Here is a 16,256-nt window from a genome sequence, read left to right as displayed (position 1 = left end):
ACTGCGGGGTGGTGGGGGACAGATAGGATCCCCCAGGGCAGCATGGAGCTGGTACCTACCTCTATCTGCCAGAGCAGGGTCCTTGGGAGTGAATTCTCTTTCTCTCTCTCCAACTGAGCTGCAGCTCCTCCAGGCAACAGCAGCTGCTCTTCCCGCCCTCCTGGTGGAGAGGCTGATTTCGGTTACTCCTATAACTGGACTTTCCAGTAAAAAAACAGACACCTGGCATCAGAGGCACAGGAATGAGGTAGCCATGGGAGGGCACTTTTTTTCTGCCTTAAGGGTGAGCAACAGGGTTGGGAAGGGGTGGAGAGGAGCAGGGCTGGGGAGAGGCAGAGTGAGGGGGGTCCTCGGGAGAAGAGTTGGAGTGGGGGTAGGGCCACAGTCCAGGCACCTGTGTGGGCCCTTTCTGCAGTGACTGGCACCATTGTAAACCCAGTACTGGCTGCTGATGAAAGGTTCCTATGTTATTGTAAAGTGATACAAAAAGCAAAGAAGTATTGGCAGTCTTTAAGGCAGTTCTTTGAGTCTTAATTTCATAGTGTAGACATACCCTTGAAGGCAATTCAGTATTTTAACAGCTTAAAGAAAGACATGGTGGAAGTTTTCAGGCTTTCCTTTGGCAGCAAGAGCTTGACAGTGCACGAAACAAACAATGAAGCTAACATGACGTATGATATATCTAAATGATTAAGGAGATCTTAGTATCAAAATCAAATATGGAGGCACTTTTGAGGTGTCATTTTTAAGAATACAAAATACTTTTACAGAATTATTTTTAATTGTGCACTATTGCTAGCTTCTGACTCAACCATGACATGAGCATATTCCTTCAGGTATGTCTATACTACCCGCCAGATCGTCAGGCAGCGATCAATCCAGCGGGAGTCGATTTATTGCGTCTACTCTAGACGCAATAAATTGACTCCCAAGAACTCTCCTGTCGACTCCTGTACTCCACCACCGCAAGAGGCGCAGGCAGAGTTGACGGGGGAGCGGCAGCAGTCGACTCACCACAGTGAAGACACCACAGTGAGTAGGTCTACGTACGTCGACTTCAGCTACGTTATTCACATAGCTGATGTTGCGTAACTTCTATCGATCCCACCCCCCCAACCCCCCAGTGTAGACCAGGCCTTAGAGTGGAAGAATTTTTTCCAGTGGCATAGGGTTCTAAATGAGTTTATAATGAACACTCGACTGGTGTCATCCATGTTTGCAGAACAACACCTTTTGACAGTGTCTGCAGTCATTTGATTTATCTGTTCACATCGGTTGCTCTCTGTTCACCATACTTGGCTAGACTGCTCCTTCCTGTTACACAAACAGCAAATTCTACTAAGTACAGCAATATGTCTTGTATAAATGTTTTGTAGTTGTTAATAAAAAAAATGTTTTGACTTATTAAAAGAAAAAACAGGACATTGCAGGTGTCCCCCAAAAAACTTCCTGGGACATCATTTAGAAAAAACACATGGCTCTGCTGGTGAAATTAGGATGTATGGTCACTTTTGTCATGATAGTATAGATCAAAGGAGTCCACACTCTCAATTTCCATTAGTATTAATTATGATTAAAATATGATCATTAAAAGAATATGCCCTATACAAATTGGAGAACTTTTTCCGGCAGATTATAACTATATTAAGATAGGCTGAATTTGAACAACTTTTTAATGCTTAATGATTTCTTCATTCAACAATGATTCAATATGAAATCAGATTATAAACATTAAGAACTACAAATGAAAAAGTTACTATTTTTAATTGTTGTAAATTCTCTACAAAACAGTACAGATTTTCTTTTTCAAAGTTATAGGAATAGGACCTTTATATTTTCTGTAAAATATAATTCAATCAAGTGCTACTCTTAAATCCCCAAAATATATTACTTTATATTGTTTTACAGACTAGACTTTATATTTCTGTTAAACATATGTTTTCAGCCAGTTCATCATATCCTTTCTTGCTTCTTCAATGTAAGGTTTATCTCGAGGTTTCATATCTTCTGGCTTTAACTCTGCAAAGCCATGAACTTGTCCAGGATAAACTTTAATTCTATATTCAACTTGACAGTACTGTTTCAGTTTCTTCTCCAGTAAGATGATCTGCAACACAGAGCATCTTCCATTATTGTGTTGTTTTTAATTTTTGTTTAACTTGTCAACTCTCAGTTTGTCCATTGTTTGGCTTTCTGGAAGATGTGATTAGTATCTTCTTTACTTATCTAACACTCAGGCCAGATTTTTATTAACGAACCTCTTTTTACAGGCTCTTAACTAATAAAGAAGAAAACTTATCTTTGAAATATGACTCTGTGAAAGATATGGTAATTTCCTCCCATATCCTTAAGAAACCTTAGTGAATTAAGTCTTAGTATCCTTGGGGTTCATTGTACCAAATACAAAGTTTATGTATTATTGTGGGCCAGGACTGTATGTAACTTCGGTAGGGGGAGATCCAATATAAGGCCTGAGTGATCAAAGGACTCTACTGAACAATGTGTCAGATAAGAATGAGCTTTTGGGACAATACGCGTGAAGTGGATTTCCTGGGAAATATCTCAGGTAAGGTGAATTCAAATTCTGCACCTCCGGTTATGCAAAAATCCAGCCTTTGAAGTTACACCCTGAGGAGCAGGCCTTTGTCTGTGGATCACCTGTTACGTAAGGCCAGTATTAAAAGCCCAAGTTGTATAAAGGAAAGACTGAACTATTCATGGTTGTTCTGGCTCTGAATCTGAGACAGTTATGAACTTGTAACCATGGGGAAAACCCAGTTGAACAAGTGATACCTACCAGAGCCAGAGGCTGGAGTTGAGGTGATCTCTGGTAAGCTTTTTAGACGTATGTAGATTCTTTTATTGTTTTTACTATGTTTGCTCTGTAATGCTTTCACCATAAGAATAAATGTGCTTGCTTAGAAAAAGATGTGGTAACTCATAATTGCTGGCAATTACATTGTTCTTAGCATTCAAAGAGAAAACAAAGTGCAGACTCCGTCCTGTTTAGGCAGTCTGGCTTGCTGGGAATATCACAGAGTAGACAGAAATGGTGCAGCTTGACAAATCCCAGTCAAAAGGGAGAAAGACACAGGTCTCTGTGGTGGGAGGGGCTAGCTGCCTTGAGTACAATCCTGTCTAAGACCCTGCTCCTGCTCACGCAATTACAGCTACATTCTATTTTTAGTGCACTAGCTCGATCAGAGCTAACGTGGGTATGTCTCCTCAAGCTTGAAGTGTGAATGTACCCTCAGTTGCACATGCATGGGCCAGATGTGGAGGGGAATTTCATTTTTAATGTGTAGACCTGTGCAGATGGCTGTGCAGTATTATCTGTGAAGGTGAGTATGTAAGCAGGTAGGACTGTAAAGGATTCCTGCTTCCTTCTGCACTATACCCAATCCTATGTTAAAAGAACATTAAGGTTGCAAAGCCAACCACTCAGAAATTAGAAAATTAAGCCCCGCTTTGCAATCTTAATTCAGCCTCTTTGTGCATATTCATTATGATACAGTCTCCAACTACATTATCACATACTATTTTTCCCACAGGACCCCTGCCTCATTCAATAAACAGAATGAACTGTGCTCTGGGGCTGAATCAAGGTTGGGTAGCGAAGGAGGCAGTTGTCTCATTTGTTGCAGAATTTGGAAGGTCTGTTAGTTGGAAGGAAGAGAAAGGAGGGTCTCAAAAGTGTATGTGTTTGTGTAATTAAAGAATGTATCATAATTCCTGTGCCCAAAGGGTCTGAATTAAGGTTGCATGAGCAACTGTAAAATTTCTGTTACTTTGCAGTCAGAACATTCTTTTCATGTATTTTTTTCAGATGTAAATAGGGAAGTGTATGGAATGAAGCCTAGGTTTGGTACCTCACCGGAGCACATGCAGTGCAGGACAGAGAGTTCCACTGCTGTACAGCGCATTACAGATGATGGAAGCTTTTAGGGCATTTTTTGTTTTTCTTTTTTTAAGAACCTAGGAATTTCCATTTAAAAAAAAATACATTAAATAACCCTTGAAAAATAAAAGCACTTAGAAGAAAAATTAAAGGTAATGTGGCCTGTGCAATCTTAATTGTTCCCTCGTGTGTGTATGCATTACAATGCAGTCTTTATGTAATCACATACTATATTTTCCAAAGGGCCCAAGCCTTATTCAGTTTGCAGGGTGGGTGAAATAGCATTGTGTAGTGAATGAGGCTGGGGAAGAGTACTGAGTCCTTCACCTTGGAAATTGGACAGTATGTAGTGAATGAAGGTTTTGTTCAGTCAGTGCAGGGACAGCCATATCTGAGGCATGGATCCACACGTTTAAATAATGCAAATAAAAATAAATATAGATCAGCTTCTTCCTTAACTGAGCACTATCCATACTACCCAGTGAATAAGGCAAGAGTTCTACTGAACAAAAATAATGTAAGGATCATGTAATTAAACACTGTGGGTGAAATCCTGGCCCCACTGAAGTCAATACCAACACTTGAATGGATTTCATCCTGTGTCCTAATGCATATGGATAAGGGCACAAAGTTGTTCATCCAACCTTAATATTGGCATTTCCTGTCATGTAAGTGTTTCATTTTACACCTCAAGATTCTCTTAATGCAGTTTTTGTATGGAATTTAGATTTTCCTGATGCATCTATTCCATGCTGTAGGCACATTACATGGATTAAATAACATTCTTATGAAAAAATATCAAGTATATCTGAGAAGAATAGAAAAGGAGTACTTGTGGCACCTTAGAAACTAACAAATGTATTAGAGCATAAGCTTTTGTGAGCTACAGCTCACTTCATCTGTAGCTCATGAAAGCTTATGCTCTAATACATTTGTTAGTCTCTGTTAGTCTCTAAGGTGCCACAAGTACTCCTTTTCTTTTTACAGATACAAACTAACACGGCTGCTACTCTGAAACCTGTCAGTCCTCTCCCACTTATGGACTATTCCTACAGCATAAACTATGGTGTTGTGGTGATGTGCCATCACTGTCACTGCACAGGCAGGGAATTTATATGCAGACCAGGCTCTTGACTCCTATTTATGTACTTATGGGGCCCTTGTCATTTTAGTATTTTAGTGCCTACCAAGCATTAGTGAATTTACCCTCACAGCACCTTTGTTAGGCAGGGAGGTACTACCCTCATTTTACAGAGGGAACCAAGGCATGGTCACCCATGTCTACACTGGGAAAAAGTATATTAGGAAATGTACTAATTAGCCAGTGTGGCCTACTAGATAGAGTACTGGAGTGGGCCTTAGGAGAGCTGGGTTCTATTCCTAGCTCTGGCCTTGAGCAAGCCACTTCCTTCCCTGTGCCTCAGTTTCCTCATCTGTGACATGGAGATAAGGATACTGACCTCCTTTGAGATCTACTAATGACAAGCCCTATATAAGAGCTAGGTATTTTAATTATAGCTAATCTTACATCATTCCTTTTTTTAAAAAAAACACTATATTTCCTCATCTAGCCAGGGCATAAGGTTTACAGGTATTATAAGTAAAATATGTTCATTACCACTTTTCTAACCTAGTTCAGTTTCCCAGTATACCCAGACTGACTAGGTGACCTGCTCACAGTCACTCAGAGAGTTCTGGAGCAGGGCTGAGAACTGAACCTCTGTCTCCAGAGTCTAAATTCAGTGGCTTAACCCTGTGCCCTCTAAGAGGCAGCACAAATGTCGAAGTGGTTAAAGTGTATGGTTTGTACCCACTGGAGTCTCTTTGTACACATTCAGCCCTTGCTTGCTGTGATACAAAGAGGCTGACCGTTGGCCCCACCATGTTTCTGTTCAGTCCCCCCGAAAGAGAAGCTATACAGTGGCTTCTCTGTAATCTCAAGGAGAAGCTAAAATATAGCTACTGCTCTGCTCTCCTGTCTCCCCAAGGGTTTCCTAGCAGGCCTACACAGATATCCAGTAGCCAGAATTCTGCTTTATAAGATAAAAGCATGTCAGAAAAAGAGAAATCTGTTTTGAGACAAACACTTACTTGGTCATACGAAATGGTGTGATCTTTTTCCCCAAAAATAAAAAACGTCGGGTTCAGCAAATTATATCTGTCATCAGAGTCCCTGATTATTCCTATAACACATTTTGAGAGAGTATTTAAATCATGTGACATCTTTCAAGGTGAGCTGCAAATTTAAATACAAAACTTCTATTTACTTCAGCAATATTTATTTTTTATTATAAAAATGTTCTGTCACAAATGCTACGTGCACGCGTAAATCAGCTTTAAACTCACACAGCATAAAATATAGTGTAAAAAAACACTCAGAGAACCTCAAGAGGCTCAACTTTCCTCAAGCCAACCCAGCAAATGAAAGATAGTATATTCATGTACATGGGCCCTGCAAGATATCCTGAATGTCAACAAAGGTGGGTTATTGGGACCAGTGAGGGCAGCAAACTTTAGAGTCAACAGCCCCTTACTCATCCCAAAAATTGGGATGGAGCATAAGGAGAAAGATGATATGTAAGCTAGACAGGATCCAAGTTGGATAGGGATTTAAAAATCAGCAACTCTTGGCAATGGCTTCCAATTGGGGGTAGTTCAGTCTATGGAACGCCAAGATGTAAGAAGCATCACTAAGCAGATAAGAGAAGTTGCATTCTGCAGTCAATGAAAGTTGAGTGGTCCTCAAGACTGATGTTCAGCACATTACAGCAATCTAAACTGGAAGTGGCTGAAGGCATGGATAAGTGTGGCTAGGTCCATATCTGAAAGGAAACGCTGTACCTGCCTTGCCAAGCCAAGATGAAAGAAAGCACTTTTGGTTGCTGCTGTACCAGGGAACCAACATGGCTCCCACATTGTGAAACTCCTTAACCATCGGCAGATGTGCTCCTCCCATCAGAATAGGCAGCAGAATCCTCTCTGCCATCGTCTGTGCCAAATGTCCAGTCTAACTTCCTGCAATGTTCCTACAAACTAGGCTCCGTTGGGCATTCAGCACATGAACAACAGACAACTTACCTTTTCTCCTTTCAGACCATTTATATCCCAAATTATTGTGCTCTGGGATATCCCAGTATGCATTATGCCATGGCAATGCTGAGAGCAGAGAACCCTGCTGGAGCATAGAGCCAGTCAAGTGGAAATCAGGAAATACTTGATTCTTAGGGCTAGTCTTCACTACGAGCTTAATCGGCGCCACTGTGATTGATGCAGAGGTATTGATTTAGTGGGTCTGGTGAAGATGTGATAAGTTGGCGAGAGAGCACTCTGCCATCGACATAGCATAGTGTAGACACCATTTTCAATCAATATAAGTTACATCAACTTATGTAATTTACATAACTTAATTAGTGTAATTTACATCAATTTACAGTGTTAGTGTAGACAAGGCATTCATATATTTCACAGATTAGCACATGTTTTATTCTGATGAAAAACAAAATATTCTGGGGGAAAAGATCACAATTTTCCAAGCAGTTATAGCGCTGGTGAGGACATTCAGTGAAAAATGAAAAATTACATTTTCTGTTGTGTGAACATCTTAAATACTGGCTTTCCCTTTAGTTAGTGGAAGCATATAGCACATATTGCTGAAATAAATAGTCATATTTAAATCTGCAGCTCACCTGTAAATTGAATACTTATAGAAATCTATATAAAGCAACATCTAAAATATATACTCTACATAATCAAGTGAGCCTGCTCAAGTTTACATGCAATCTTCACTACCATAGAGGGACACGCCAGTCATTAATTCAGGATTTTTCAGCATCAAGTGATGTACAGCCATTCCACCCCAAGAAAACCCAACGACACCGATCTTCTTTGCACTGCATTGCTCCTTTAGATACTTCAAGACAACGTCAGCTTCCCTAAGACATACAAACAAAAGTGAACTAAGAAATCTATAGCAGATTTAATCTGAAAATCTAAAAAGAAAACCCAAAAATACATAAAATTGTCCCCATCTACTCCTTCTGTCATTTAAAATTATTCCAGCCCCAGATTAGGTATTGCTATTCTTAAATATGGGTTAGGAACTATGGCCCTAATTCAGAAGAGTATCCCTATATTGGACAGCAATTAAGCATGTGCTTAAAGTTAAACATTTTCTTCAGTAGAACTTAAGTAGAGTAAATTAATCATGGGCTGAAGTAATTATCTGAATTGGGAGCTATCCTACCATTTCCAGGAGAACTGACTAAGAATTACTTCATCCAGAAGAGAACTAATAAGAACAAGACATGCAAGCAAGTGCAAATGTGCACAAACAGAATTTTACATGATGGATTGTGGGAGCAGAAGAGCTTAGCTTGATTCTGTAAAAATGAAATACTTATTTAGGTAAACAAATTACATGACTATATTATGACCCACCTCATACTTTGTGATGTAGCATAAAATAATTCCAGCCAACCACTTGACAGAGTGTTAAAGAATTATCCAACTAAACATTTTTCCAAAATTAAACTGACAATAACTACTACACAAAAAGGCACATGTACTGCATATGAAGGGTAATGTAACAAATTTGGGAATATATAATATATACCATGGTCAATTCTTTTTTTTAATTTCAGAAGTCTCAACAAGTTTGAAAACATTTTCATTTTATTATTTTTCAGAGGTCTGATTTTTAGTTTTTTAAATTTTAAATGTAATTGCATATACTAAGCTAGATTTTCAAAACTTGGTGTCTAAGCTGATAGGTAAGTGCTTATATATCTGCACCTTGTTTTGGGAAAGAATTCTAAAAGGTAAATGTTCAGCAACTATCCGTTCTGAAAATTCAGTAATATTGTTATACACAGGGATTCTGGGATTTGCATAGTTGGAAGCTGGGCCGGCAGGAGTAGGGGATAAGCTGGGTGCACTGAGCTACTCCTAAGAGGTTATGGAAGTGCTTAGTGGCCCATCAGTCAATGTCAGAGTAGATGGGTGTCACTCTGGCTTTATTGTCTGTTTCTTGAAGTTTCAGGCTCTCCTGATGGACACTGAAGAACTAACAGTGCCTCCCTGAATTCAGGAACCGGTTTGTTGCAAATGTCGGTATGGACTATAGATAACTGTACCTACATTTCATTTGCTGTTTAAAAGTGATAAATTTAATCAGAGGAACTTAGATGTCTTCCTCAAAGTATTTAGAGAAGAGCTGCAGAAAGGACCTGAAAGCTCCCCTCAGAAATCAAGCACTGGCATGCAATGACAAAATACTAATTCACTAGTGTATGTACACACTGTGTAAAGTGAATATATTGGACGATATGTCAAGGAAGCATCAGATATATGGGATGTATGTTAGACAGACCTCCCATTGACACACTGAATCAGCATTCAGCTGATCATTTCCTCTGCAGGCATCGATATTTCCCTCCCACAGGAAACATTCTCTTTAATATGTTCTAGGGTAATCCTGCACATTTTGCTTAGGAGCTGTGCAAGAGAATAAATCCTATTATCATCAACTGGAGAAGGAAAGTGTGATGTGAGATGGGCAGACAATGGCTGACAGAGAATGGGAGCATTCTACTTGAAGAACTGATTCATGGAAAACTTTGCCTCCTTTCCACATGGAGTTTGGAGAAAGATCAAAGCCAGCCTCAGTACCTATGGATACAGGTGATAGGCGGCGTGAAAGCTGTGGGACACCAGAGGAGTAGTCTGGAGGACATTGGGAAGTGGCTGGTACTCTGCAGAGAGGTTAAGAAGACAGCAGCTGCGTGTGCCAAAGCCAAAGAAAAGAACTGTGGTTGGGGAGAAGGGGAGACAATGGTGCTACAATCCATACAGCAGGTGGGGATTGCCCACCACCCACATGAAACAGCTGTCTCCAGGTGAGTATGTTGGGCAGGGTGTTGCACGTTTATATTGTTCACAAGACCACGTTCTCATGATCTTTTCCCACTGCTACTCCTGAGACTCACTGCAGCCAGGAGTGGGGCATTTATCAAAAATGCCCCTCACCAAGTGGCAAGATTTGCAGCTCCTTATGTGAAAGACAGAGCATTCCCAGGTGTGAATACAACAGTCCATCCCACGGTGAAGCACAAGCCACAGCCCTTACAAGGTTAACAGAGCACAGCAGGCACCTTGCCCTGCCAACAGTGTCATTCAAGCAAGTGGCTGAGGTCTGTATGTCTGTCAGTAATAAAGATGTGCCTCTCCCCACCATTTTCCTTGTGTAAAATACGTAGACCAGAGCAACCCTCCTACAAGAACCCCCTGCTGTGACCCGGGACCTCTCCAGAAGCAAACTCCAGCTACCCTTGAAGAGGACATGGCCATTGCAAAGGAAGAGACAGGAGTCAAGAGAGGGGTGACACCAAGCTGATAACCCTTTACTTCACTACTTACTATGGTGGATCTGAGCATGAGGAGGAAATTACTCCAGTGCACCACCAGGAAACTCCAACTCCAGCCCCACAGCATCCATCCAAACATAGAATTGTATCTCTCCATTTGGCCCAAACCCTGCGCACATAAACCGTCTGGAAGCACAGCCAGGCAAGGCTCAGCATCTCTTCCCCCTGAGACTTTGCCCACTACAGAACTGCAACCTTTCCCCCCATCCCACTATCCTGAATTTGATGAACTGGAAACTACCATTCCCATCAACTCCCCTCCCATGGCACATGCTCTTCCCCAAGCCCAGCAGGAGGAAGGGGCAGAAATTGTATGGAAAGACCCTGACCCACGAAGAGACTTGGCACCTTTGAGAAGCAGTGGTGGCATGGCGCCAAGAGCAGCAGGGACTCTGGATGCAGGGGGCAAGCCCCAAGAACTGTGTGCGGAGCAGGCTGCAGCAAAAGCTGAGGCACAGGGTATGACTGCCATACGTTGCCGCTGGGAGCAGGTCTGTGCAAGACTTGTGGAGGAGCAGCAGAGACTGGGCAGGGAGCCAGCGGAGAGGGATCCCAGTGAGACACACCCCTACCAGATCCTGGCTTGGAAATCTGCAAGCCCCTATTTGCTTTGAAGGAGACTGGACTGCAGAGGGCACCCCTGGCAATAGGCCTGAAGGCTGGACTGTCCCCAGAGGCCCAGACAGGAACTGCTTTTGTTTCACTTTCAGCTGTAACTGTTTAAGCCACTGTACCTAGGGCAGGGGTGGGCAAACTTTTTGGCCCAATGGCCACATCTGGGTATGGAAATTGTATGGTGGGCCATGAATGCTCATGAAATTGGGGGTTGGGGTATGGGAGGGGGTGAGGGCTCTGGCTAGGGGTGCAGGCTCTGGGGTGGGGCCAGAAATGAGGAGTTCAGGGTGCGGAAGGGGGGATCCGGGCTGGCGCAGGAGGTTGGAGTGCGGGGCTGGGCTCCAGCTGGGGGTACGGGCTCTGGGGTGAGGCTGGGGATGAGGGGTTGGGGGTGCAGGAGGGTGCTCCGGGCTGGGACCAAGGGGTTCGGAGGGTGGGAAGTGGATCAGGGCTGGGGCAGGGGATTAGGCTGCAGGAGAGGGTCAGAGGTGCAGGCTCCAGGTGACACTTACCTCAAACAGCTCCCAGAAGCAGCAGCATGTCCCTCCTCCAGCTCCTACACGGACGTGCAGCCAGGTGGTTCGGCGAGCTGCCCTGTCCGCAGGCACCGCCCCTGCAGCTCCCATTGGCCATGGTTCCCAGCCAATGGGAGCTGCAGGAGCAGCAGTTGGGGCAGGGGCAGCATGTGGAGCCCACTGGCTGCCCCTATGTATAGGAGCCGGAGGAGGGATATGTCGCTGCTTCCGGGAGCAGCGCAGAGCCACAGCACGCGTGGAGCGGGGCAAGCTCCCAGCTGGAGCACCGGACCAGGGCAAACCCTGGACCCTGCTTCCCAGCGGGAGCTTGAGGGCCGGATTAAAATGTCTGAAGGGCCAGAGGCGGCCTCCAGGCCTTAGTTTGCCCACCCTGACCTAGAGTATCTGCAACCCTTCCCTTTCTTGCCAGCCCTAGTAAAATACCCCTTCACTTTAGCCAAACATCAGAGTGATTATTGGGACCCACCAGGTCTAACATCTACTGGATCTAGCAGCTGAAGCCCCTTCAGTGTTTGCCTCAGTCACGGTACACCCGGCGTGCTACTAGTGCCAGAAGTTTGGTGTGCCCTTGTCCTAGGTGGCTGTAGTAATTATGCCACCATCTCCACAAAGTGGGAGAGCCCAGACTCATATCCTACTTTCAAGAGACACTCGCACACGTCTGGGTGCCCAGCCAGCAGCACACCACAAGTGCATTGGTCAGATAACTGGTAAATTAAAAAATAAGCTCCTTTCATGGCACTTTTAAATATAAACTGAAATCCATGCAATTCCTCTTACTCCTAGTTTTTCCTCCCTTTCTGTAACCCCTCCTCCACATCCTTACACTTTTGCAAAATAAAAAGCACTTTGTGATCCCACACTTTTGAAGTAACCCTCTTTCCCCCTCAGTAGGCATCTTTTGCAGTTCCCCCCAGGCAGCCTTGAAGCACTGACCTGGCCCCAAGGAAGAACATGGTGCAGCAGCTCTCCTCTCTTAGTATGCCCAGGGATGGCCTAACTTTTCAACCTTTAACTCCTGTTATGCTCCCTCCCACACAGGATTTGTCTACTCTGTAATCTGGAGGACTGATTGCAACACCATAGATAGGTAGATCAAAGCAAGCTTGAATAATAATAGCAGTGAAGCCAACATGGATGGAGGCTATTTGAATATGTACCCAGAATCCTGAGCAGGCAGGGCCAGCTGTTGCAGCCACCCGTGTTGCAGCAGCTTCACTGCTGTTATTACTCAAGCTAGCTTTGATCTAGCTACATCAGAGCTAGCCCATGCAGCTGCCTAAAGGCACATACATTCTCTTTAATTGCTACATTAAATCCATATCTTTATGTTCAGGTGCCCATGAAGCTTTGAAATTTCCAGCATAAATATACATCTTACCTGTCCACTTTTGTGGGATCTCGATCTTTCAACCAGTCACCAAACTCAGCCCAGTGATCAGCGGATGTCCAAGGTTTTTTCCCCAGAAAAAAGTCTGGGCAGATGGCTCTGTATGAAAAATAAAATTGACTCAACTTTTAGGTCCGGGCAAGAACAACAGGGAAAATCTATGTACACCAAAATATTCATTTGGCCCTTTTTTGCCCCATAATGGTCACCCACATGGTTAGTGTCAGTATCACCTTCTAATCATCATGCTATTCCAGTAGTCAGAAAATTACTTAGCAAGATGTAGTAAGACTGAGCACCTGTCCCAGACCTAAAGAAGAGCTGTAGAAGCTTGAAAGCTTGTCTCTTTCATCAACAGAAATTGGTCCAGTAACAAGTATTACCTCACCCACCTAGTCTCTCTAAAAAAAATTCAGTGTTTCTGTAGAAAAATAAACTGATACTATATCACCTTATCTTTAAAAAATCAAATCCAAAGGCCAGTGCATTTAAAAGAAATCTTCATTGCTATGCACACTCGCTCTCTCTCACTCTCATGTTACATCTTTGCTAATGAAAGCTAAAAGAAATATTGTCATGTTGTCTAGTCTCAAAGAAGTTTTGTTTTAAAGAGAGGTTGCACAACCTACCATGAATATACATTTCTTGTTAGTATTTCTAATTAAATTTCAGTTTAAAACAGTTTCAGTTTTTTAAATCACCCACACTGCTGGGCACTCAAACACAGCAACCTTTTGTTGGTGCTTCTGTTAGTGCACTGCACCTTGACATTTCTCAGAACTCTGCTTGTGTCGCCATTATGTTCCGAGAATTGTTGCAGCCTGAACTGAGAAAATCTATTTTACACTGGGAGCTGTCAGGAAAGTACCATTTTTTATGTGTCCTTTATTCTTAGATAAGTAATTCAGACTGAAATGACATGATTTCTCCTTGTATATGGAAAACACAATTTGGAAATTGGAATCTGGTGAACCTGAGTGCGTCTCTTTGGGAAGAAATCAGTAAAACAATAATGCTTACACGTATCCCTCAGCTGCCACTAGATCAGTTATGTATCTAATGTCTGGGAATTGCCATCCATATATGTCATGAATCACAATCACAGCTTTGTCCGTGACAGAAGATGGTTTGCAAACATATGCCTTGATGTGCTCCACTTGCTCTTCATGTCCAAAGCCCACATAATCAGTTCTTTTTCCAATATCATATAGGAAAGGTTGAGCATCTAAAGTCATTTGAAAAACTAAAGTAAAGTAGAAATGAAAAAAGATATTAAACTATTAGCATAAAACAAATTAAATACACGTTGGATTTTCAGAAAATATTACATTGAGTGACATTATAACATTAATGAATAACTTTAATATGTCATGTCTCAAAGGGAAAATTAAAATTGAAGGGTAATGTTCCAAAGTGAGAAACTTTTCGAATAGGTCTCAACCAATCGTGTTAGTAAACTGAAAATAAAGAAAGGAAGATAAAAAAAGCAAAGTTAAGAATGACATACACAACTTAAACATTTGGGGCCTGTTTCTGATATCACACCTTTTTACCCTTATACAGTGCCATTAACCACAAAGCAGTTACTCCTGATTTCCTCTGGCGTGAAAGGAGAAACAGACCTATTATAATACAATTTGATGGTGAACCAATAAGAACCTCACATGAAGAAAATGCTGGAAGTTGTCAGTAATGAGGCATGTGACTTTGGATTGGTTATCTTGCGGTATTCCTACACTGGGTCAAGTTCATGGATAGTAAACTGCAAATCAGGAAGTATATATCCGATAGTTAAGGATACGATTTAGTCATGAAGATCACGGATGCCGTGACTTTAATGAACCTCTGTGACTTCTTTGACTTCAGCCCCTGTGGCAGCAGCAGGGGCTGGAGCTGTCAGTCACCGTGGCAGTCAGCCCCCCTTCTCCCTCCCAGTTATTTTTAGTAATAGTCAGGGACAGGTCACAGGCTTCCATGAATTTCTGTTGGTTACCCGTGACCTGTCCATGACTTTTACTAAAGATAATCATGACAAAAGCTTAACCTTAATGATAGTCAGTATGGGTAGCAGCAAACATGAACCTCTGTAGTCTTATATCACAAACCCAAACAGTTTCTCTCTACTATGGAGATAAATTTGAGATCAACATCAGAGAAACGGTAATTCCAGAATAAAGACGTAGGTGACAATTTTACAGGTGGCACTGGTAGCACTGCCTACACTTAAGGTTGTTCCATTATCAGACCATGATTTGAGGGTCTTGGCCAGACTTAAACCATCTGGGCTGAATTTTTCCATGCTAAATGTCTGCCTCAGGCCCAATATTGTTCTTGGAAAATTTCAACAAAAAGGGTCCAGCCATTTCTGAGAAACAGATTAGGGGGAAATATGTTTTTTTACCCATGTTAAAATACTTCTGACAACTATTTTACTCAGAAAGTTTAGCATCCTCATGCTTTGGAGCAGGGGTTTGAAATCTGGCAGGGGGTGGCCATTGTGTCACTGCTGTGCTTTTTGCCATTCTCACAAAAAACAGCCCACATTTAGTGAGTATCTAAGCCTCAGAAAACTCTTAGTTCACATGTGCTCAGTAGACACTTGTCAGAGTTTGGCAGCTAAATTCTCTGAGGATTCCATCCTCAGGGACTGAGCAGGACTTTCACTGCAATTGCTTCTGGTGCTGGGGGCTACTATGGCTCTGGAACTGAGAGCAGGGAGTCTGTCTCTCCTGTGTTTTCAAGGCTACCCCTGCTGGTGCCCAGTCAGTGTGGAGAAGAAGGCTACCTGACTCATGCAGACAAAAAACAGACCGGTGCGGGGGGCGGGGGGAGAGGGACAAGCAGTGGCAGTGAGAGAGTAGATTGGGACAAGGAGTTGGGGGGAGAGGGGCCTGGAGACTGAACATGGGAGTTGTTGTGGGAGGGGAAACTGAGACAAGGATCCTTGGGGTGGGGGTAGAGAGTGAGAATGGTGGTAAGCAGGGGAGGAAAACTGAGGATCCAAAGAGGAGCCCAATGTGGGAGACTGGACCGGGCTGTGCAGGAGACTGGAAGGGGACCCCAATGAGTAGGGAAGACTGGGATTTGAATGGGAAGCCCCAAATGGGAGGGTAGAACTGGCTGGGAAAGAAGACATTCTTTAGTTACATGATCACATCCCATTTTTTTCCACAGGACCCCTGCCTCATTCAGTGCACAGGAAGAATGCTGCTTCCTGAACAGCTATTCATTATTATGTTTGCTCTTCACTGTACAATGCATTACCCCAGAACTTATTTACTGCACATGATTCAAAACAAATCCTGCTCTGAATACAGAATTATTAATTTCCTCGTGGGCTTATTTGTGTTGCTTATCACTACAATAACTGAATGCTTCACAAACTTTTATTTTCT

At 42.7% G+C, this 16,256-nt stretch overlaps 1 protein-coding gene across 1 annotated transcript; it reads right to left on the bottom strand.

Moving 5' to 3' along the window:
- Nucleotides 1-1,927: 1,927 nt before the first annotated feature.
- On the bottom strand, nt 1,928-14,096 carry LOC140907126 (carboxymethylenebutenolidase homolog). Its single transcript, XM_073332361.1, has 5 exons — nt 13,882-14,096; nt 12,853-12,960; nt 7,688-7,830; nt 5,990-6,081; nt 1,928-2,107 (listed from the first exon to the last, which is right to left on the bottom strand). The coding sequence occupies exons 1-5, from the start codon at nt 14,094-14,096 to the stop codon at nt 1,928-1,930; spliced, it is 738 nt and encodes a 245-aa protein (XP_073188462.1).
- Nucleotides 14,097-16,256: the final 2,160 nt, after the last annotated feature.

The sequence above is a fragment of the Lepidochelys kempii genome, chromosome 2 (genome assembly GCF_965140265.1).
Source record: "Lepidochelys kempii isolate rLepKem1 chromosome 2, rLepKem1.hap2, whole genome shotgun sequence".
NCBI lineage: Eukaryota > Metazoa > Chordata > Testudines > Cheloniidae > Lepidochelys > Lepidochelys kempii.
This window is presented reverse-complemented; position numbering and strand designations above follow the sequence as displayed.

Bases quoted from the DNA above. Each gene is read 5' to 3' on its own strand.
- LOC140907126 (XM_073332361.1), bottom strand. From the start codon at position 14,096: ATGACTTTAGATGCTCAACCTTTCCTATATGATATTGGAAAAAGAACT. The intron at 12,961-13,881 runs GTAAGCATTATT...TTTTTCATACAG, and splicing joins GTGGCAGCTGAGGGATACGT to AGCCATCTGCCCAGACTTTT. The intron at 7,831-12,852 runs GTAAGATGTATA...TGTATGTCTTAG, and splicing joins GATCCCACAAAAGTGGACAG to GGAAGCTGACGTTGTCTTGA.